Below are 23,042 nucleotides of genomic sequence, written 5' to 3' on the forward strand. Positions count from 1 at the left end.
CACGTTTTATGCGCCATAAATAGGCGGCTGAAATTGCATTTTAGGCACTGAAGGGAGAAAAATAGGCACTATAAACTTTATCAAAAGTGCACACAGTTCCGAACTTCAGCGCGCAATATCTGCCGTAAAATAAAACAAAAACACAGCAGGAATGATTTGGAACCTTAAGCAAGGTGCGAACATTAGAAGCTGTTTTTTTTAAAGGCTGTCGCGCAGCTTTTCGTACAGTACACATGCTTCAGCAGAGCAAAAGGGACGGTTACCAACCCTTTTAAAACACTTTGGTATACCTCGAAACAAACAATTCGCTTGTCGTGTACAAAAGTAGAAACAATGAACACCTTAACAGGAGGCCATGTATTTAGAAATTGATAGAAACATTGTCAATTCAAAGCATCTGACAAATGAGTTCAGTATTCGCTCACACAGGATTTGAACTTATTTATTGCAGGCATACACGATGCTTCAACATTAATAAATATGTTGTAATTTGTGTAAACAGAGTATTATAGTTTGTGGCTTCACGTGTCTGGAGCCACGCGACTATCAAATGGTGCTTGCCATTAGAAGGGTCTGGAAACCATAAATACGAGATGCTAGAAAATGTTACACACAGTGCTGCTTGATGCGGAATATGCGGAAAAGAATAATAGTTCTGCACGGGCTTACGTACATCCACAAGGATCCATGGTAAAATAAACATAATCCATCTAGAAACCACTGTTAAAGCTATGGAAGCAGTAGCAGACAAGCACCATCTCCAGGTTGATGGACTCAAATTTATGCCTCTTATCAGTAAGAACAAGCTTGTATGCTGAAAAGGAACGCTCAACATCAACGGAAGTTACAGGAGCGTGCTTGTACTTAGGAACATTTGATGGTTTTACACTGTTCGGTATCATAGAATGTTCACCGGTAACTACTCCTGAAATTTGTTTGAGGACTGAGAACCCCTCGTTTTTGTCCACGACGGACTGCAACTTTGCGCGGATTTTCTCGGCAACTTCTCCGTGACGAAGAGCAGCGATTCGTTGCTGCACATTCTCAATTAGTCCAATGTTGGTAGTGAGCATTACACCCCCCCCATTCCATTTTTTTATAGTGCTCGCAAGAAAAGTGAAGTTAGCGCACAAGTACGCGAGGTCTCCTTGGAGGTTTTCCTGAGAGAGGGCAGCTTGAGCCCTCCTGACTAGAGCACTCTCATCACCTGAGAAGCTGTTTATGACGGTCTTCAGGTAAGAAAGGTGGTAGTTGTAGTATTCAACGGCTTCCAGCCACGTTCCCCAACGTGTGATGACAGGCTCCGGCGGGACAGACACTTCAAGCAACTGCTCTTTAAACGCGCACACACGAGAACACGCTTTCAAAAACACACCCTTGACTGAAGCAATAAGTTCATTAACGCCCTTGAAGTGCTTTCTGAGTTCTTCACAAATACGGTGCAGCCCATGCGCTAGGCAGGTGACATGGACCATGTGCGGGTAGAACGGCTTCAGCAGAATGCGGCCTTGTACTTATAGGTTGCTGCATCCGTGTAAAGAAGCAAAACTTTGCTGTCTTCCACACCATTTGGGTAGAGCACTTTTAAGGATTGGTTAACAAAGTAGGCTATAGTTTCCCCATTGGTCCTCTCCAAAGGCTTAGAGCATACAAGGAATGGCCTTGTCACCTCATCGGATTCAAGCTTTCCTGCTAGGAAGTGACCAATAAACCGTCCCTTCACATCCGTTGTTTCATCTACGGAGATCAAAATGCAGGGGTCGTCGATCTCATCTCGCATCTTTCCAAAGGTTTCTTCATACAGAGGTCTGAGGTAGTTTTTTTGCAGTGTAGATTCAGATGGCACGTTCATATCCACACGATACTTTTTTTTCGCAAGGAATCTGCGAGAAAAACACTAAGACATACTAATAACTAGGGCGTGAAGAGCTGAGCCTTTGAGCTATAATATGTACGAGGGCAATACGCAAATTTCATAAAAACATGGACAATCTACTTGAATTAGCGGCACGCGGTAAAATAAACATGGTGAGGAGCTGCAGCGGAACGCTTCACAAATTTCGGATGATTCCAATAAATGATTCCATAAAACACATCTGTCACACGTGCTCACCTTCTTTCCGCATGGTTGGCAGAAGACAGTTTCACCATCTGCAGTGTAGCATGGGGAATCAGTAGTCCATTGAGGAATCAATGCGCTCTTTGAGGTTTTTCCTTTCGGCATGGCTGAGAAGCCCGGTGCAGATCCCTTACCACTTGAAAATGACGACTAACGAGGCGTGATGCGTCAACTCGTGATGTGCCAGCGCCGCTTCTGGTGCTTTTGTTAGCAGTACGTTTACAGGCACATTGCGCCATCTGGCGAAGAGCAAAGAAACCATTTCGATTTCAGGATCGAGGGAATATGGTGCGGGACCGACGCCGGAAGAGTGGCCTCCATGCAAGCATTAAATAAATATTGTTTGAGTCATTTAATCTATGGTTTGGGTGCACGAATGCGTTTTCGTATGCACGCACGACTGCCAGCTGTCTAACGTGGCCTGCTCCAACAAGATTACCGCCGAATGCCATTTGATGAAGGTGGCATGCGGCTGGGGCACAAGGAACGAAAATGAGGCAGGTCACCCAGGTGGAACTTTTAGTCAGTTAAGCTGTTTCCAGCAGGTTTATGGAACATTTTACAGTCGGTTTCAATTGGAACCAACTGGGAATTACTTGGACGAACCTATAACTTACTCCGTATACTTTCCGAAATGTGATGCCATCTGGTCAACTACCACTTTAACAGCCAAAGTCATCAACAAGCCGCCACGATAAAATGGCAGAAAATAGAAAAAAGGCTGCTTCGATATTTTCGGCTGACGTGGTTGGTATTGTGTACACAGCCGGCGTAGGTGCAGTGTTCATCACAGCCAACTGACGAGGTCACCTAATGTTGCCACGTGTGTGTTCTACTCAAAACCGAAATGGATTCGAAAGGAAACAGAATCTGAAAGCAAAACCACAGCGTATTTCAGGCCCCTCTTCTGTAAAATAAGGCATCTTTAGGCGCCGACTTCGGAAATAGGCATTTATAGGCACTGACACCCAAAATAGTCATTTATGGGAACTGTAAAGAGTATTAAACATATTGTCAACAAATTCATGCTCATATGTAAAAATATTGCGCCTACGAAGCGTTGAAAAAAATAGGCATTTGCCTAAAATACGGTCTCTAGTAATTATTTTCAGTTCTCTTTACGTCCGCGCGAATATGAAATACTGCATACATAAGAGAGCAGTGCGTTAACGGAATGCCAGTTCTTTGTGACCCATTTTTGGAAGAAAATCACTAACCTCTTTGTAGTGGAGATCAGTGGTTTGAACCTCCCACGCTTTCTGACGTCAAACGACGCGTACTCGCTAAGCGTAGCAGCTGACGTTGCTTTTTACCTCATGGTTACTTATACAGTTGCAGCACGCTGGTTCGTACGTAGAGGGGTGAAATTGAGCAACTTGTACGAGCACTCTGTGTCGAGCCTCTGATATTTCTCCTGCGTACGTTTATTTTGCAGCCAAGTGCGACTTGCTGAACAAACATTACGGACGAGACAGCGAGGTCAGCAAATGGATAGGCGGACGCATGTGCAAGACTCCGTTCTTCCGTATAAGATGCTGTCTGTCCCCACACGTGGTACCTGTGTGTTGTTTTAATTGAACATAACGCTACGGAAGCAACACGGCTTCTTTTGCAAGTAGTTTCACGATAGGCTGCTTGATAGAACCCGGATTGAAGTTGGAGGGAGAGTCAGGGAAAGGTTGCTGATCTGGATGAAGCGGGGGGGCTGTTTTACGTTTGAAGCAAGAAATGCTTTTAGCTCCCACTCTCAACAGATTATTTCGTCCAAACATGCCGCAGAGCACGAAGCCATGCTGAAAAAAAAAAAAAAAACGTTTATTCTTTGTGCGTCTTATTTCTGAAGTGCAAAATACGATCGACTGAGGCGGGTACGGGAAATCGGGCTCGTCATGGAGCCGTCGACGGCACCTTCCAGGGGCCGAAGGCGAAATCCCAAATCACCAGAGAAGCCCGAATATGTGCGAATCCGCTCTCCCGCAGACGAGGGTATGTGTAGTGGTGGGGAGCGGAAAGAACCTGCAGTCGTGTGTGCCATATGAGTGCCGCTAATCGATTTATATATTAAAGACTTCTTCCTTATTTTTCTTTTTGTAGATGGCACATGCTGGCAGGTGAAGTACAAGTGACAGCTTCTCACATCTACACTTGCCGTGCCGCAACGTTTTTTTTTTTTTTTTTTTTTGCTGGCAGCCAGAACGAAGTTATCCCAGTCTCCTGTGGTGGGCTGCAGCGTGAAATAATTATTTGCCTACTAGCTGATATATTACATTAACAACTTAGACTATATATCCGTTTGCTTTTTCGCACATTCTTTTTCTGGTGCTGCTTGGTGAAAATTGTCCCTATAGCAGCCTTTCTTCTGGGTGCCTGAAAAAGTTCCTCGCGGTTTTAAAGATTTTGTAAGGCAGTGCAGCCTGCCGCGAAGGTTTGTTACCAGTCGCATATACAGAGTCAAAGTGAGGTTCCTTCTCACTTTCCTCTGTAGTTTTCAAGCAGTGTGGTTTAATAAAAAAAAAATTGTGCGTCAAAACGTTTGTTTCTTTTTTACAGAACGGTGGCATATAAGCCTGGACAGCTGAACTTTGAGCCGTACATTTTACTGCTGTGTGGTACATCAAGCTTGTACTTGGACTGATCTAAAAGTGATTTGTCAAAACTTTTTCAACCGTACGTTATGAAAATGCATTTAATGAGACCGTATGCTCAATCTGGTGGCCATTTTTCATTATTTATTCAGTGATTTCGATTGCAAAAGTCACTCGCTGGCATTTTTAATAATTGCATTAGTAATAAAGCTTGTTGTTGGTATAGTTTGTGCATAATTTAGGCACAATCTGTAAAAAAGACAAGCGTTTGCTAGCGGTTAGTATGTAATTTTAAGTGTTTAGCTTTGTCTAACTAGTCGTTCCTTTTCGCAAAGAGTTTACCCAGTGTTCGGCATGTTTAAATCCGCGCATCGCTTAACCGCTGCACCACTGCGCCAGGAGGGGCATGAGGACTCCCAGCGATCTGAGAATGTACAATAAAGAATTAAACAATGACAAATTCCGCATTTATGGCCATTAGCTGCCACAGAATCAACCGTAACAAAAAATGCCAATGGATTCAAACGACCCTCGAAGGATGGCCTAAGTGTTTTTTTTTTTTTCGCTTCCCTAAGTTGAGGGTCGACCTGCAGGACGCACTAAACAATATGCGAGTAAATACGGCACAGTGTGCTCCTTTCTCCGCGTAATATTCGATTTTAACGCGAGGGGTTACTTTTCACTTCTGCTTTTAGCAAAAAAAAAATAAAAAATAAAAATCTCCCGTTGCGTTCAAGTAAACAGAGTATCTTTCGTGTGTTTGTTTTTTTTTTATTTCCGCTATTCTGCTTTAAACTGGCCTTCTTGTTTTCCGCGTGACTTTTCAGCGATAATTTTTCGAAAATCTTTTGCGCCTCCTTCGTTTCACTGCCTGCTGGCCAAGCCCAAGGAGGAATAACAGCTAATCATTTTCAGCGCAGATACCCTGAAGCTCGCTACCCGAGTTTTTCTTCTCCGCGCTGCGCAATTTGTATGCAAGTGGCGCTGAGGTTTATTTGTTCTACAGCTTAACGCTGAAACGAAACAACCAAGCCAGGAACACGAAGCCACGTTTCAGCCGCACTTGGGAGTGAGGTTTAGAGCGTAGAGCTGTTTCCTCGCATGTTCGGCAGCAGAAACCAGCACAACGGAACACAGCACATGCTGCTTTCGCCTACTCTTCTCAGTGTATCGTGACATTCAGATCAATTACAGGATGCGTGGTGCGACCTACGGAAGAAAGTATGCATAGACGTAGCCATATTATTGCTTGCGTGAATAGAAGGTGTCACGTAGATTTGCTGAAATCCTAGACAAGTCCCTTTTTCAAACGCAGGGGCAATCAAAACACCGCAAAAATCTGCAGAGCTTTGTTATATCTTCGTACATGTTACTCCTATGGTAGTTAACGGTGGTTCTTGAGAGCCTAAGGTCAGTTACCATCTACGAGGATAGTTAAACCTTTTTTTTTTTTTTTTGCAAGAATGTTCACACACGACCGGGATGGGGCAATTGGCGCTCGGTGAGCATATACCTCGAGAGTCTCAGGAATGAACTGCTTGCTCTCCTATGTGCATAAGAAACACCTTTGCACCGCTTGCCGCAAGTCGTTTGGTTGCAGCGTGCGAAATGCAAAATTACTCTTGGCTGTCTATTTCATGCCAACATGGGGCACATGTGCTCTTCTGCCGAGTGCCGAAGTCTGCTTCGTGAACTTGGAGGCCTGTTTCCTTGCGGCGAGCCGCTGTCCTCCAGTTGAGAGCACGGCGCATTGCTGCTCTAAATACACGTGTGGCTTGTGGCGATGGCTGAGCAGGGGTCCTTCGGCTCGCGATAAGCTTGAACCCAGCGGGAAATTTCAACTCCATGTAAGCGAAACTTTGGTCGAAAGACCAAGCTGCGAGCTGGGCACTTCCTTCGTCTTCCCCCCCAAAACGGCGCTGCTTGCCGGATGTGTCTCGCACACGCTTCCTGCTTTCCGGCTGCTCCCCCGTGCATTGCGGTGGGGCACGTCTTAATCTCGGCAGGTGCGTCGGCCTGGTCATCGCCGCTTTGTCACCCTAGTAACTGCAGGCCTCAAATAAATTCGACATACTGCAGCTTTTCCCGTGGCTGTGAGGCAAAATCCAAAAAAATTAAAGATGAACATTCTATTTGCCGGTAAAGAAGAGCTAGCATGACATTTCTTGCGTATTACGGACAAGTGCTCTGCAGGCAGGTATGTTGTGCCGGGGACGGGCCCTCGATCCTCACCAAGTATGCAGCTGTGCTTCGCAGGTCCGTGCAGAATTTCCGCCGGCACACATGCCGGTGAGAAGTGGCTTAAATTACGAGCAGAACGAGGTGACAGATTACGAGACTGTTCATTAAGATAGAGTGCGAAGGCACCGAGCGAAAACACACCTCCGCTGGCGCATATACGCCGCGTCGCACCGCCGCTCGCATGCAACTTTGTGCGAGTGTGCTTGCCGCGCACTGCCGGGCGTGAAGACGGCAGTCTGTGCCGTTTCTAGGAGCGCTGGGAGTGAGAGAGAGAGAAACTCTTTAATGAAATACAGAGAATTTAGCCGGCGTTTAAAAATCGCTGGCATGCTACTCTGCGTAGGGAGGGGAATTTGGGAGATAAAGACAGAAGGAGAGCAGTGTGGAAGAGGTAAAAAAAAAACGAAGATAAATGCGACCATGAAATTGGTACTAAGGATGCAACGGCGAGTATTGATGTAACCTATGGAATGATGGAGTGCATAGTCCGACAAATGGGCTGACGAAGTTCACTGCATGAAGAATGCATGAAGGTAACGTGCAAGTGAATTTAAAGCTTATCGACATGTCCAATGTCTTTTAAATATGTAAATAGAAAGTTAATTGCAAGTCTCTGTTGCCTAAGGCAGGCTAAGGGACCTAAAACTTTGTCCATTGTTAGGGGCACTGGGCAGAGCTTCTGCATGCAATGTTCATAGTACGCACGCTCGTTAGCATACGCAGGGCACTCAAGCAGGATATGTTCCACAGTTTCTATCGAGGCACAGTTGTCACAATGCGGACTGTTAATTTGTCCAAAACGGTATCGCAAGCCGTTTGTACATGCAGCATTCAGACGAAGTCGGTGATAAAGTGTTTCCAGATGGCGAGGAATTCTGGGTGAGAGTCTTGATCTAAGATGTGGGTCGACTGAGTGAAGAAATTGGTACTGATGTGTCGGCAAACTCCAAAGCCGATACGTTTCTTCGGAAGCAAATCTTTTAGCTATTTGGGACGCATCAGATTTCGTGAAAAAAGTTCGAATGTATCTCCGATGTTGATGGCCCTTACGGGCCGCTTCATCTGCTTTTTCATTAGTCAGAATGCCACAGTGTGCAGGTACCCACTGAAATATTGTCATGTGTGTTATTTTCCACTTAACGTCATCTTCAACGAGCGGGGAGCCGATCGCCGGTAAAGAGGAAGAGGCTCGGTGGAAAATCGCTCGTGAGCCCGGCCGCGACCGCTTGGACTGTACCTGGCGCCTGCCTGCTCTCCTGTGGTCTCCAGTGTCCCCACGACCCGCGTCGTTTGAACGACCCGTGACATTCTGGTGGAGGCGCTGTCTTATGCGACGCCATCCCCTACCTCCCGCTTCGCAGAGTCCCATTCCCAGCCCGGGCCGCCGCCCCTCCGCTGAGGAGGCCGAGATACGTGCCAGCAGGCGAATTCAAGGACTCGGCCCCGAATTCGGCCTCTTGCCGCACCTTACAACAAGGTCCGTTCCGGCAGTGCACATGGCTCGGTCTACCGTGAGCCAAGGCCAGCAGACGGATTCTTCGCCCGTGCCTGCCGTGGTTTACGTCCCTGTCGCTCCTCGTCCAGCTCTCCCGTTCCGTGGTGAAGCCTCCGAAGACATCGACGATTGGCTTCAGCACTATGAACGCGTGGCCCGCTACAACGGCTGGTCTGCGGACCATTGCCTGCAAAACTTGTACTTTTGCCTTGAGGGCACTGCCCGTCACTGGTTTGAGAACCACGAGCACACCCTTACGTCGTGGGATACTTGCAAGGCACAACTGCGACTCACTTTTGCTAACCAGCATCGCCGCCAACGCGCAGAGGACCTCCTGCAAACCAGGTTCCAGGGACCCGATGAAACCGTCACAAGCTTCGTCGAAGACGTGTTGCGCCTTAGTGCCCGAGCCGATCCCCGCGCCACGGAGGATAAGAAGGTGCGCATTCTTATGCGAGGAGTGAAGTCAGACATTTTCGGCGGTCTCATTCGGGACCCTCCCACAACCGTGGCCGGCTTTATATCCGAGGCGACTAACATCGAGCGCGCCCTGGCAGCCAGAGCAGATCATTATCGTCGGCTTGCTGGAGTTTCTACCGCTTCCAGTCTTTGCGCTGACCACCCGGGTGGCTTACCCGTCGACGCCATGAACCTACGCGAGGTCATCCGCGCAGTTGTTAGGGAGGAACTCCAGAAGTGTCTGCCACCCACCGCTTCCTCCTCTTCGTCCCCCTTCACGGAGGTCGTCCGAGAAGAAGTGCAACGTGCACTTTCTCCTCGCTGCACCGTCACCCCTCCTCCGGCACAGCCCGCCGTGACGTACGCCTCCGTCGTCCGTCGCTCGTCGCCGCCACCGCTCGACCACCCGTCCCCCCCTCTGCAGCCATTGTCACCTCCTGCGCCTATGTCATCCACTCGTCTCCCACAGCGTGGACCAAGCAAGGCCGACGCGTGGAGGACCCCCAATGACCGTCCGCTATGCTTCCACTGCGGGGAAGCCGGTCACGTCTATCGCCGCTGCCCTTATCGGGAGCTCGGTCTTCGCGGATTCCGACGAGATGCGCCCCGCCCCCGGTACGGCGAACAGCCTCGGGAAATTGAGGAATTTCTGCGCCATTCCCCGCCACCTGAGCGGCCTTCTCGTCGTGCGTTTCGCTCGCCGCCGCCGCGCCGCTTCGATTCCCCTCTGCGCGACCGTCGCGGAAGCCTTTCTCCTCGTCGGGAAAACTAAGCCCGGCGACGCCTGGAGGTGGCGTTGCCGACCGAGAATCTGTAAAAGAGCCTCCACGTACGACGTCCCGCTCCCCCTCACCGACCGACGACCTTTCCGCCGATCCTATAGCCGCCTCTGATCGCCCAGTGTACAATAATCTTGACGTCCTTATCGACGGCCACGCCACGACCGCCCTCGTCGACACCGGCGCCGACTACTCCGTTGTGAGTGGGGAGCTGACCCGCCGCCTTCGCAAGGTACTAACGCAGTGGGATGGCCCACAAATCCGAACCGCCGGAGGCCACCTCGTCACCCCGGTAGGCCGCTGCACTTCTCGCGTTGAGATTAACGGTCTCACGTGCCCCGTTACCTTCGTCGTCTTGCAGCGCTGCTCGAGAGATATTATTCTCGGTATGGATTTTCTGACCGAGTTCGGCGCTGTTATCGACCTCGCTGACTGCCGCCTCACCCTTCAACGACCTTGCCTTGACCCGCCGAGCTCCGAGCCGACGTTCTCCGAGGCGCGCATCTTAGCGGACCACGTGACTTTGCCGCCTGACTCGAGCGTGTTTCTGCTGGTCGAGTCCGCACCGGTTGCCTCTGGCGAAGTTCTTCTTGAGGGTAGTGTGCAGCTGCTTCTTGACAGGGGTGTTGGTGTTGCTAGAGGTGTCACGCGTCTTCACTCTGGTTGCACCCAAGTCCTCGTCACGAACTTTCGCAGCGCTCCGCAGCACCTCACCAAGGGCACAGTAATCGGCCTTATCGAGCGCCTCAGCGCCCCTGTCGACGCTGCGACCCTGTCTGCGGCTCCTTCCTGTCCGCCCTCTCCCCAACACTCGGTGCCGCCTTTAGGTGTCAGCATTGCACCGCAGCTCTCTGCTCAGGAGAGAGACGAGCTCGTCGCTCTGCTGGGTGAGTTCCACGACTGCTTTTCTACGTCACCTGGGGTTCGCCAGACGCCAATAGCCAAGCACAGAATAATTACCGACGACGCTGTCCATCCTGTTCGTCAGTCACCTTACCGAGTTTCGTTGAAAGAACGTGAAACCATACAACATCAAGTGCGCGAAATGTTGGCTGATGACATTATCCAACCATCTCACAGCCCGTGGGCTGCTCCGGTGGTGCTAGTGAAGAAAAAAGACGGCACCCTTCGCTTCTGTGTTGACTACCGGCGCCTCAACAGAGTCACGAAGAAGGACGTATATCCACTTCCACGCATCGATGACGCTCTTGATCGCCTGCGCCATGCCCGTTACTTTTCGTCCATCGACCTTAAGAGCGGGTATTGGCAAATAGAAGTGGATGAGCGCGACAGAGAGAAAACTGCTTTCGTCACTCCAGATGGACTTTATGAGTTCAAGGTGATGCCCTTCGGACTCTGTACAGCTCCAGCGACCTTCCAGCGCGTTATGGACACCGTGCTCACCGGCCTCAAATGGCAAACATGCCTTGTCTACCTTGATGACGTCGTAATTTTTTCAAGCACGTTTCATGAACATCTGGTTCGCCTAAAAGCCGTCCTTCAAGCTATCAGAAACGCCGGCCTCACCCTGAAGCCTACGAAGTGCCAGTTTGGCTATGACGAACTGAAGTTTCTCGGTCACGTCGTCAGTCACGAGGGCGTCCGTCCTGATCCAGATAAAACAGTGGCCGTCGCTTCCTTCCCGACGCCGTCAGACAAGAACGCCGTGCGGAGATTCCTGGGCCTCTGCGCTTACTACAGACGCTTTGTTCCCAACTTTTCAGATATCGCCGCGCCGCTTACTCGCCTCACGAAAGAGTCCGTCCACTTCCAGTGGTCTGATGAAGAGCAGATTGCATTTGACCATCTGAAACGGCGCCTGCAGGCTTCCCCTGTACTAGGCCATTTTGATCAGGACGCCGCGACTGAGGTCCACACTGACGCTAGTAACACGGGTCTCGGGGCCGTCTTGATCCAGCATCAGAATGGCGCCGAGCGTGTCATCGCATACGCCAGTCGTGTTTTATCGAAGGCAGAAATCAATTACTCGACAACCGAAAAAGAATGCCTCGCAGTAATTTGGGCGATCACAAAGTTCCGACCCTATCTGTACGGACGCCCATTCCAGGTGGTCACAGACCATCACTCCCTGTGTTGGTTGACCAATCTAAGGGACCCTGCAGGCCGACTTGCGCGGTGGGCTCTCAGACTGCAAGAATTCGACGTTACGATCGTCTACAAATCTGGTCGCCGACACACTGATGCTGACTGCCTGTCCCGCGCTCCCGTCGAATCTGCGCCTACTGATACGGACGACTTTGACATCTTCCTGGGTACTCTAGGTCCTGTAGATATGGCTGCGCGGCAGCGACTCGACCCCGACCTTCGCGCCGTGATCTCACATTTGGAGGGTCAAGGAGGCGTAGTTCCACGTCCTTTTGTGCGCGTACTGCCTCATTTATGCCTCCGAGACAACATTCTTTATAAGAAGAACTTTGCCGAGAGCCCGAGGTCATGGCTTTTGGTTGTGCCCACTAATCTACGCGACGAAATTATGGAAGCGTGTCATGATGACCCCTCCTCAGGACATTTGGGGTTCAGTCGAACGCTCGCGCGAATACGGTCGAAGTATTATTGGCCACAACTTGACAAGACAGTTCGCCATTACACAAGAACCTGCCGCGAGTGTCAACGGCGCAAGACCCCACCCATGAAGCCTGCGGGACTCCTTCACCCCATCACGCCACCGCTCAGTCCGTTCCAGCAAATTGGTATGGACCTACTCGGACCTTTTCCTCAGTCGCGATCGGGGAACCGCTGGATCGCAGTTGCGACGGACTACCTTACGAGGTATGCCGAATCACGTGCTCTGCCGTCATCAACGGCTTCGGATGTGGCAAAGTTTTTCGTCGAGTCCGTTGTTCTTCGGCACGGTGCCCCAGAGGTCCTTATCACTGATCGTGGTGCCGCGTTTGTGTCCGAACTTCTTTCCCAGATACTGAGCTTAAGCCATACCGCTCACCGCAAAACTACCGCATACCACCCGCAAACAAACGGGCTGACCGAGCGCCTTAACAAGACCTTGGCTGACATGCTCTCAATGTATGTAGACATCGAGCACCGAACCTGGGACGAAGTGTTACCTTACGTCACTTTTGCGTATAACACCGCAGTTCAAGAAACTACCGGATTTTCACCATTTCGCCTGGTGCACGGCAGGGAAGTCACTACCATGCTCGACGCTATGCTGCCCCACCAGCCTGACGTCTACACTCACGCCGATGCTCAACTCGTCGCCCAACATGCGGAAGAAGCCCGACAGCTGGCCCGCCTCCGCATCCAAGCCCGCCAGCAAGTCGATGCTCGGCAATACAACCAAGGCCATCGGGATCTTCAATTCAATCCTGGTGATCGCGTGTGGGTGTGGACTCCAATTCGACGCCGTGGCCTTAGCGAAAAGCTGCTCAAAAGATACTTTGGCCCGTACGAAGTGATTCGCCGTATAGGCGAGTTAAATTACGAAGTGTTGCCGATAGTAACGCGTGCGTCCCGCCGCCCGCCTGCCTCCGAGGTTGTTCACGTCGCACGCCTCAAACCGTACTGTGACCGCTCGGAGCACGTGGCCTAACTCTTCGCGCCTTACGCGTTTTTCAGCGCTAATTTTGCTTCTCTGCGCATCGGGACGATGCGCCTTTCGGGAGGAGAGCAATGTCATGTGTGTTATTTTCCACTTAACGTCATCTTCAACGAGCGGGGAGCCGATCGCCGGTAAAGAGGAAGAGGCTCGGTGGAAAATCGCTCGTGAGCCCGGCCGCGACCGCTTGGACTGTACCTGGCGCCTGCCTGCTCTCCTGTGGTCTCCAGTGTCCCCACGACCCGCGTCGTTTGAACGACCCGTGACAATATTATGCACTGGCCTGCGGCAATAGCTAAATGACGTAGATACCCGATGTCCAGGGAAACTGGCTGGCGATTCGTTTTCGTCAGCAGGTTGGCCAGGATCTGCAGAGATGCTTTTGAATCGGTGAAGATAACCCAACGGCCGGCGGTTCGGCGCAGGATGTAAGAAACAGCTTCCTTAGTGCCGTGAAGCTCAGCTGTCGTAGAGGATGTCCGCCGCTGCAGCCGGTAAGAAAGGGCATGGCCTGTTGAGGGCACATAAAGGCCACAAGAAGAGGTTTCTTTGGTAGTTGAACCATCAGTGAAGATATGGGTGTGTTGCGTATATTCATCGGTTAAGTAGGCGAGAGTAGCTTGCAGAAGCGCTGCCTGTGGCATACGGCTCTTTGCATTCACACCTGGAACAAACTTTTTCACCTTTAGAGGAGAGAGTGTCCATGGAGGAAAGGCCAGAGGTAGTAGTTTCTGTGGCTGATTAATAGTAGGGAGGGGCAGGAGCTGCACTGCCTGGCCAAAGCTAGAGTTGCTGTGAGTTAGGTGGACATGGTGTAGGAAGTGCTTCTTCCCTTGCAGGACATGGCGGAGATGGGTACGCATAGTTTCCTGGGCGGCAATCACCTCGAGGGGGAGACATCCTGCCTCCGCTACTGTTCCCGATGAAGAGGAACCCTTTGGGAGGCCAAGGCATATTCATTCGCGAAGATCCGCGATCACGCTGGGAGTGTCTCACTACGTGATCGCGGATCTTCGCGAATGTCAATGGATTTACGCAAAAGCGTCGCGTGGCGAGCGGACCAGCTAGATATATTTCGTCGTCGCCTCATCGATTGAGAATGATATGCAAGAATTGATATATGAGAGTGGGCGAACTTCTCTTTGCAGCTCCTCAAAAGTCGCGAACGTGGCGCGTAACTTGCAAACGCTTCGCGGAGAAGAGCGCGCAGAAAACAGCACTAGCATCGTGACGTGCATAAGTTGGACGTGACTTTAGGCATGGGTCGACAGCGACGTCCCCTTACCTTTATAACGAGAATGAACTGGGTCCGTCGGAAGTATCTTAAGACACATCATATTCCTATTTTGAAGCACTGGGAATATGAAGCACCATCCGAGTGCTGCACTTGTTTCGTTTCAATTTATATTTCTCTCCCGCGCGCTCTCTCGTTTCCCTTTTCTGTTTTGCAACGTCGCGTTGGTCGTGGCCGAAACAAGCCCATGACCCTTACGAAAATTGTCTATAGACTTTCTAATCGCTTTTTATAGACTCCATTACCTTTCTATAGTTATTATTTCGTAGTCAATAGTATATAGATTGTTTATAAACAAAAGTTCACTAAAATTAGATGGCCATAAATCTATAGACTCTCTAAAAGGTCTCCATAAGATTTGTGTTCTCTATTTACACTTCTTTATAGTAGATGTCGACAGAAAGTCTACAGACTTTATTGAAAACATAGATTGTCTATAGACTGTAGAATTTATGTTGTCTATAGACTAGTCTTATATTTGTCTATCAAAAATTTAAAGAATTTATTGACAACAGTCTATGGACTGCCTATACACTGTGTAAAGAAATTTTTGTAAGGGGACGCCACTAAATTGCATAAACGCGTACCACGCCCATGTCGCAATGGCGGACCAGCCCTTACGCTGACGAATGACGCAGCACGACGACACGTCTGACACGCCTCACGAGATTTGTCGACACTAACCCAGTCTCGGAAAATAAAATGGGTGGCGTTGAGCGGCGCACTGGCACAGCGTTCTCGTGTAACTCAGGCAGACCGGATACGGCGTCAGGAGAGTGGCTAGCGGTGGTGCCGCTACCAGATCAACCGGGTCGGTGATTGGCCGTTTGCGTCCCCATTTGTGATCGCTTTCGTCACAACTGATGTCACGGCCAGATGGCGGACCGTTGGAAAATACAGCTCCGGGTGCCCAGAAACCCATGCCTGCAACAGCGTGCTAGCAACGATAGATGCTGATCGTGACGAGCTTCTGCATGAAATATTTGCTTGGTAAATAGTACCCAGGAGACAGGGCCTCCCGACTTCAGAAAAGTAATGAACCCTAGTTGTCAAATTTCTAGCAAGTGCTGTTTCATCCCTGTGGCCTGGGAACTTTTGACCAAGACTGTGCGTGCAGAGGTACTGCGCCGGATTCGACCTGCCGGCTGACCGTGGTGGCCCTGATAACGCCGGTGGAATCATCGCCTGTCAAGGGACCCGAGCCTAGCCGGAGGTCTTCGTCAGACACAAAGGAGAAGTAATCATGAACAGTGACAAAATCGAGACCCCCCCCCCCCCCCCCTTCCGCAAGCTAGCCCCCTTCTGGTGGACAACGAGCTTTACTTTGGAATTTAAGACTCTGACGACGCAGCGCCTCAGAAATAAAAAGGCGGTGCAATTAAAGTCAGTGCCCTGAAAGATCCTGTCCCACCAAAGTACGCCGCCATGGAAGCCGGAACGAAGACTACAGCTAAGTCGCCTTCACAAAACGCAGTCTTATCGCAGCCAGCTAGGAGCCGTTCGGCGTAGAGGACGGTGGAGCTGCTGGGTAGCAAGGCCAATGGGCTCCCAGCGAATCAAGTGGACAGGAGGAGCGTTCGCCGGAAGGCACCCCGACCAAAAGAAACAAAAGGAACGAGGCCCGGTGCTTGTGCTATGGTCGATCAAGCAGCGAAGTCCGGTGAATATGGCCCCTGCTGTATATATGCGCGTGGGTCTTGGTGGGAATTCGCCTTCAGTGAAGATCATGGTCAGGTTAAACCGGGCCCTTTACGCAAGCCTTGTGGAAACACGTGAGTTTCGAGCCGGAGACGCCCAATACGCTGGTTGATATACATGTGGCTTGAAACATGCGCAGGAAAGCTGGAGACAGTAAGGGCACGCGACCAAGAACCACGGTGTAAGCACGCAGCCCGTGCGCCAAATAAGCAACGTACCAGATGTTCTTTCCTAAGAAGCGTCTGTCCGATCGTTTCTTGGTGGTGGTGTTTGTGAGGCCACCGCAGCCGCTGTTCGAGCATCTGCCTCGCACGCGGGAGGTGCGAGTTCGATCCCCACGGGTGTCGACCGGTTTTCCAATGGGTACAAGCTTTCCCCCGGCCTGGTGCTCGTTTCTAGGGCGAAATGCTTGCGAAAAGGGTTCTGGATGGTCGTTGCTTGAACCAGTCCGACTGATACGCGTGCCAGGCTGGGTTCATCAAAACATGAAAGAGGGCGTATGTTACTTTTCTGTGGACAGAAACGCTAATTTCGAAAGTTGTAGGATCATCTCCCCAAAAACGCTCGCTGTATTTGCACTACCTTATTTCGTTCTTTGTTTAAGGAAGGATTATAGCCGGCCTTTGGTTTTTGGTTGGTTGGTCTGGAAAGGCATTTGGCATTGGTTAGCGTACGACCTCGACAGTTCAGACGTACCCCTGGGCACATGCACGGCCTCTTGTTGTTTCATAATGTCGTGCCATATCGCTGAGCCCGGCGTCAGTGTAAAGGCTCCTACGTCAATTTTATCGAGTAATGAAAACCGCAGTGACGACATTGCAAAATTCGTACTGATTCCATCTGGGGTGTTTATACTTGTGTAATGCAAGTGTCTGCTTCGTCAAAAATATGACAGCAGAGGTCCTTGTCATCATCATCATCAGCCTGACTACGCCTACTGCAGGGCAAAGGCCTCTCCCATGCCTCTCCAATTTACCCTGTCCTTTGCCAGTTGCGGCCACCATCCCCACAAACTTCTTAATCCCATACGCACACCTAACTTTCTGCCGCCCCCTGCTACACTTGCCGTCTCTTGGAATCCACTCTGTTACCCTTAAGGACCAGCGGTTGTCTTGTCTTCGCATTACATGCCCTGCCCAAACCCATTTCTTCCTCTTGATTTCGACTAGGATGCCACTAACCCGTGTTTGTTCCCTCAACTCCTCCGCCCACTTCCGATCTCTTAACCTTACACCTATAATTTTTCTTTCCATAGCTCGCTGTGTTGTCCTTAACTTAAGCTGCGCTGCGTTGTCCTTAACTTACAAGGAAGTGCAATTTACTGCCGCCTATGGTAGGGCGCAAACAGCCTGTATAGAGCCATGTAGCACGTTTCACCTCTCATGTACAGGGCGTTTCACGTAACTTGAGCCAAGGATTTAAAAGAAGCGGTAAACCGCAGTGCGCTGAAACCAAAGATACATTGTTTGCTATCATGTGGCGCTCCTCAGAATATTTTTTTATTGCGCTTAATTAGTTCATTAACTAAGATTAATTATGCAAATTTTCACATATCAGTTTTAGTGCCAAGACCGTTATGTTAGGTTGTAGAGCAGCTTTATAAAAAACCGATCCAGTTTATTGTAGCATCGTATCTCTTACGGGGTCCTTTTTTCCGGCATCTAAAGAAAGCCCGCGAAATATGAAAAATTACCACGTGACTACGCTCAACGGCGTTTCGAGCAAACGGAGCACTGTCAAGCCGCTGCTAAGAGCGGCGGCCGTTCACTTCGCCACGGTCAGCGGGCACGCTCCGTTTACTCGAAATGCCGTTGAGAGCGCTGCAATTTGGTAGCGCACGAGCGTAGCCACGCGGTATTTTTTCATATTTCGTGGGCTTTCTTTAGATGCCGGAAAAAAGGACCCACTAGGGGATACGATGCTGCAATAAACTGGATCGGTTGTTTATAAACTTGCTCTACAACCTAACGTAACGGTCTTGGCACTAAAATCAATATTTGAAAATTTGCATCATTCATTTTAGTTAGTTAACTAATTAAGCGGAATAAAAAATATTCTGAGGAGCGCCACATGATGGCGAACAATGTATCGTTGGTTTCAGCGGGCTGCGATTTACCGCTTTTTTTAAATCATTGGTTCAAGTTACGTGAAACACCCTGTAGAGAGCCGCAAGTGTTTTGAGCAGGAATACTTTAAATGGTTCAGCCAAAACACAATGTCCAAGTGATGTCAGAAATATCTCATAGTATTCAGTCCTGCGTCACGCTTGCGAGGGACATGCTGCGGATGTGCTATTTTGGGACGCCCCGCAGTGAAGATTCGTAGGATATCCTCTTGTACTTTGTTTGGGCGCTGTGTAAGAGCAGTTGCAGCGGCGTTTTCTGTTGTCTCGCATTTCCCTTTGGGAAAGAGAAAAATGCTTGCTCCCTCATTTCACAACATAGATACAAACACAGTTATGACCATCAGTACACACAGCTGTAGTTGAGCGTAAAGCGGCAAATGGCCTAATGGTCATGCGCGGATCACTTTCGTACTCCTTACTATTCAATACTTACAATTCAAGAAACGTTGCGTGTGGTCTACGTTCCGTTGCCCTGTATACTGTAAGACCCAGAACAAATCATGGCAAACAAACAACAGATTATCAAATTATAACATTGTGTAATGCCTACCAGTCTCTTATTCAGATTGCTTTAGAAAGTTATAGTGTGTCTGTATTTAAGAAAAAAAAAACTGAAGATTCTTTTTCCCCCGGTTAACTTTCGCTACCTCTGTATACTTAGTTTTTTGAGTGTTTGTTTGTCTTCCTTTTTCTTACCTGTATGTGCATATTATGAAATATTTTGTTTATTGTTAATTGGTATTTATTATTGTATGTCATTAACTATTTTCTATTGTGATTATGTTGCTCATTGTTTTTTTTCTCTTTTGTCCATTCGGCCACCATTTTCATGATGTGTTAAGCGGGGTGTAGGCCTTGTCAGGAGGCATGCTTGGTCATCCTCCCTTAGCCTCACCTCGAGGGCATATTGTACATAATATGGCCAAATAAACATACTACTACTACTCCCCTGGGACATCTGATCGCCCATCTCAGGTAGCTGCGGGATATGCCACGGACACATTTTGCGCTGGTGAAGTGTACGATTTAAAGGATGTCTTAAGTAGTACGGACATGAGTGGTATGACAATGCGAAGGCTTGTAGAGAAAAAGAGTGAAAACTCGCCTGCCGAAAACTGTTCACGTAGTTGCTGTGCTGCGGAGGCTATACTGAGTCAATCAAACGTCAAGGTTCGTGCTTTGTCACGATGGCGTGCACTTTTCTAGCACATATATCAAACACGTTTCCAAAACCAGATGCTTCTTTCTATCATCTCTTTTCTCTCACTAGCCGTTGGTGTATATGAGAGTGCCTGCGCGCGAGTGACCCCATTCAACGTAGCATCCATCCCAGCGGCCCTCTTGTTCGTGCCTTTCTTGTGCTAACGTGCTGGGCTGCCCGCGTTAGCGCCATTTTGCCGGTGCTGCCGTCATTTCTCCGCGCGCTATAGGAGAACGGGTGGGAGCCGCTCGTGAAAGACGCACATTAACGTGCCAGCCCTGTGGCGAGTAGCGAGATCCAAATGCTTCGCCGTCCGTCTCGGAAACATCTTTAGCGTACATATAAAACTCGCTCCTTACAAGGCCGCTGGCTACAGCAAGCCCAAAAAGAGAAGCTAAATTCCCCCTTGCGCCACGGATCACTCCTTAGTGGAGGATGATTAATGAACGAGAAAGGGTGGTTCCGTTACCCGGTTGACAGGCGTATACAGTCTTGCGCCGCATAATAACGCGCTTCCACATGCCGCTCTTCTGCACGAGCCATTGAATGCAGCGAGAAATCACGATCGCTAGATGGGGGCGTAGATTTTGGGCTGCAGGCATAAGGGTGATGAATGAAGCTAATGGCTCCCTCAGCTTGCCGTAGTGTGCGCACTGAAGCGACCAGGCCGTATACCGAATCGTGGTCGAACGTATACAGTTCTGGTATTCGTGCTCTGGAACTACCATGCCCTGGTTTGCTTTCATTAGCTGAGATATCGTTGGGATACTTTACAAAAGATCCCGGGCTTCTCGTTCTCTTTCGGGGCGGAGAAGTGACAGCGACCGCAGCCCGCGAGAGAGCGCCCGCACGCGTCACGTGACCCCAGCCGGCGCGTTCTCGGGCGCCCCAACTGCCCCGACCACGTGTCTCTGGAACTGCCGGCCGCATTCAATTCGGCATTTAAACTGCGGCGTCGGATATGAAAGGAATAAGGTTATAGTCAGGAGGAAAAAAAAAAAGATAGCAAGTCTTCGCACCGCTGAAGCCTATATACTGTACTTTTGCAGATGTGCGCCAAATTGTTCTTCAAATTGTGCGAAGTTTCACTAAACGCTGCGCTTCGCGTGAACAGACGCTTTTAGCGTACCGGAGTCGTAGTAGCGGAGATACACCCATGCCGGTTTACCGAACGCCGGCTGCGCACGCGGAGTGGCTTCTCATGGACCATCCATGCCACTGCGCATGCGCAGGTGGGGGGGTGAGCCGATGGTGGCGCCGTTGAACACTCTCAAGGTCAGGTTACACGCAACATAAAAACCACCGGAAGTAGAAGCTCAGTTGGCAGAGCACCGGACGCAAAATTCGCAGGTCGTGGGTTGGGATCCCACCGGCGGCATGCGGTTGTTTTTTGTTCTAATTTCTAATCAGTTATCTTTAAGGGATAAATAACCGCATTGTTAATTTCCCAGTGGTCAACAACACAAATAAAAAATATGAAAACATTCCCCTGTGCTCCTTAATTAGTTACGCTGACTGTTGACTTCGCTCATGTGCATGCCATAATGAGCCTCTCATTTCCCTTCCCCTGTCTTCACTTTCACAGAAGCAGTTTGTGATTGATGTTGCGGTTAGGCGGTCTCATTCTAAGGACGCGGCGGGGCACGGAAGGCTTCGCTCTTTTTTTCAAAGATCCCGAATGCCTCGCCATTTCGTATACTATTCACCACTGTCTAGGGAAGACGTATACGCTTCCACCATGAAAGAAATGCATTGCATGTATATCTTGGATACGAGCTGTATAGCCAAAATGTGGTCTTTGCAATTGAATAGAAGCCTTTCAGCACCGCAGTATTGTCCTCATTTCGGACTGATTACGTTCCATTGTTATGTTAAGGCACATGGAAACCAGCTCCTGGCTGATTATTATAACCGCACTAGTCGCACTACACCGACCAGAGCCAAATGCATTGCAAGTCAGTGAAATCCAAAGGAGTCAGCCCCATTAATACAGCAGGGACTTTATACTAATGGTAATAATTACTGCTATTGTCGCTACATTGATGGCAGTGTTGCGCCAAAAAAGGCTCGTTTAAACCGGCCTTGACCAGTTACCGCCGCCATTTCAGCACCAAAGCACGCGCAGCCAACATCAAAGTATCGTCTTTGCCAAAAGTAACCAGGTAGCGGGATTTGCTTCTTAGCCGTATATGGGGCCCTTACGGCACCGCTAAAGACCGGAAGGTGTCGAAAGGTGAGGGCAAGGGTTCTGCTTACCTTACGCACAGTTAGAGCTTACGGGGTGCCGTATGTGCCTCCACAATATGGCTAAGAAAAAAACTGCGTTGTCTGGTCACTTTCGGCAAAGGCGACACATGCACTGCCCATTAAAACGCATAGCACCTCCTCCGTCACACTTCATTTCGCCGAATTCGTTTTTGCGCGCGTGCGGCAAAAGCGGGATTTGCTATCTTTTGGTGCTGCCTACTTCTCCGCTGCCTTTTAAAGTGTCCCTGTGGCTGCCCGGCGGCACTGTACCGCGATTGACCACGTGCGATTGGCCACCGACTGGAGCTGCGACAGATCACGTGGAGCTTGGGTTGTAAATGAAAATAACGACCAGATGCCTTTGTATTTCTGTAAAAGGTGGTGTCCAGTCACCAAGGCTGAGCACCAGGCCACTTGATCGAGTCCCGGCTGCTGCGGCAACACCTCGACGGAGCCGAGATTTCGATGCACGCCCCCCCCCCCCCCCCCCCCCCCCCCCCCCATGGTCGAAATTTATCCGGATCCCTCCCTTACGAAGCCCCTCACAGGTCACGTGCGGCCTCGGAACGGTGAACCGCACATATTCTAACGAAACTCGAAGAACGCGTCGCATCGCTTGCTGCAGTGAATCAAAGAGAAATCATCGTTATCGTAATTTTCGAGAAGCCAGGATCAAAAGAAGGAAAACAGCGCATAGATACGAAACGATACAGCAACAACACATACAGAGCTCTCTCTGTGTGTCGTCTCTTTCATGTCCTGTCCCTATACGCGCTGTTTTCTGCAATGCTTTCTATTCACATATTAGACCAACTTCAGACCGTTATCAAAAGAAAGAGACGTACTTGAACGAATAAGCGAACAACATACTTCTTTTTTTTTCTTTTTTGTTTCACGGTATTTATTAAGATCTTCCCTGAGCTCCTTGCAAAAAAAAAAGAAGCAAAAGTGCAAGCGGTACAGAAGAGAGAGACCCGAGTGGACGAATTCCTGCATATCGTTAGCGCACAGAAATTGAGATCACGCGCACCGAATTGGTTTCCCCGAGTTCGGGCGGCCTTTGTTTGTGCTTACCATATATATAGCGCTGCCGCTAATCTCGTTCTCACTGTCGCGGCGCCTCCACGTCGAGTGGCGCCCCCTGGCTGACAGCGGCCGCGGCGCGGGTAAACACGGCGTCCGGCAGCGGGCGGGCCGCAGGGACGAATCAAAGTTGGGGCCGGTC

The 23,042-nt window shown here is 49.8% G+C and overlaps 2 protein-coding genes across 3 annotated transcripts in view; one reads left to right on the forward strand and one right to left on the reverse strand.

The window, feature by feature from the left end:
• Positions 1-2,298, reverse strand: part of Sirt4 (NAD-dependent protein deacylase sirtuin-4) — a 28,781-nt gene extending 26,483 nt beyond the window's left edge. The window contains exon 1 of one of the 2 annotated variants that reach the window (XM_089579833.1): positions 2,114-2,298. In XM_089579833.1, the coding sequence (XP_089435959.1) occupies positions 2,114-2,151 (38 nt within the window). In that variant the 5' untranslated portion in view covers positions 2,152-2,298. The remainder of the gene's footprint in view (positions 1-2,113) is intronic. The other variant, XM_089579830.1, reaches the window with a different exon arrangement.
• Positions 2,299-8,065: 5,767 nt separating this feature from the next.
• LOC149350717 (uncharacterized) lies at positions 8,066-9,684 on the forward strand. The gene has a single exon (XM_089579829.1). The coding sequence runs from the start codon at positions 8,274-8,276 to the stop codon at positions 9,669-9,671; it is 1,398 nt and encodes a 465-aa protein (XP_089435955.1). The 5' UTR covers positions 8,066-8,273; the 3' UTR covers positions 9,672-9,684.
• Positions 9,685-23,042: the final 13,358 nt, after the last annotated feature.

The sequence above is a fragment of the Amblyomma mixtum genome, chromosome 3 (genome assembly GCF_055824585.1).
Source record: "Amblyomma mixtum isolate Tamu chromosome 3, ASM5582458v1, whole genome shotgun sequence".
Lineage (NCBI taxonomy): Eukaryota > Metazoa > Arthropoda > Arachnida > Ixodida > Ixodidae > Amblyomma > Amblyomma mixtum.

Coding starts and splice junctions, on each gene's coding strand:
- LOC149350717 (XM_089579829.1), top strand. CDS start 8,274: ATGCGACGCCATCCCCTACCTCCCGCTTCGCAGAGTCCCATTCCCAGC.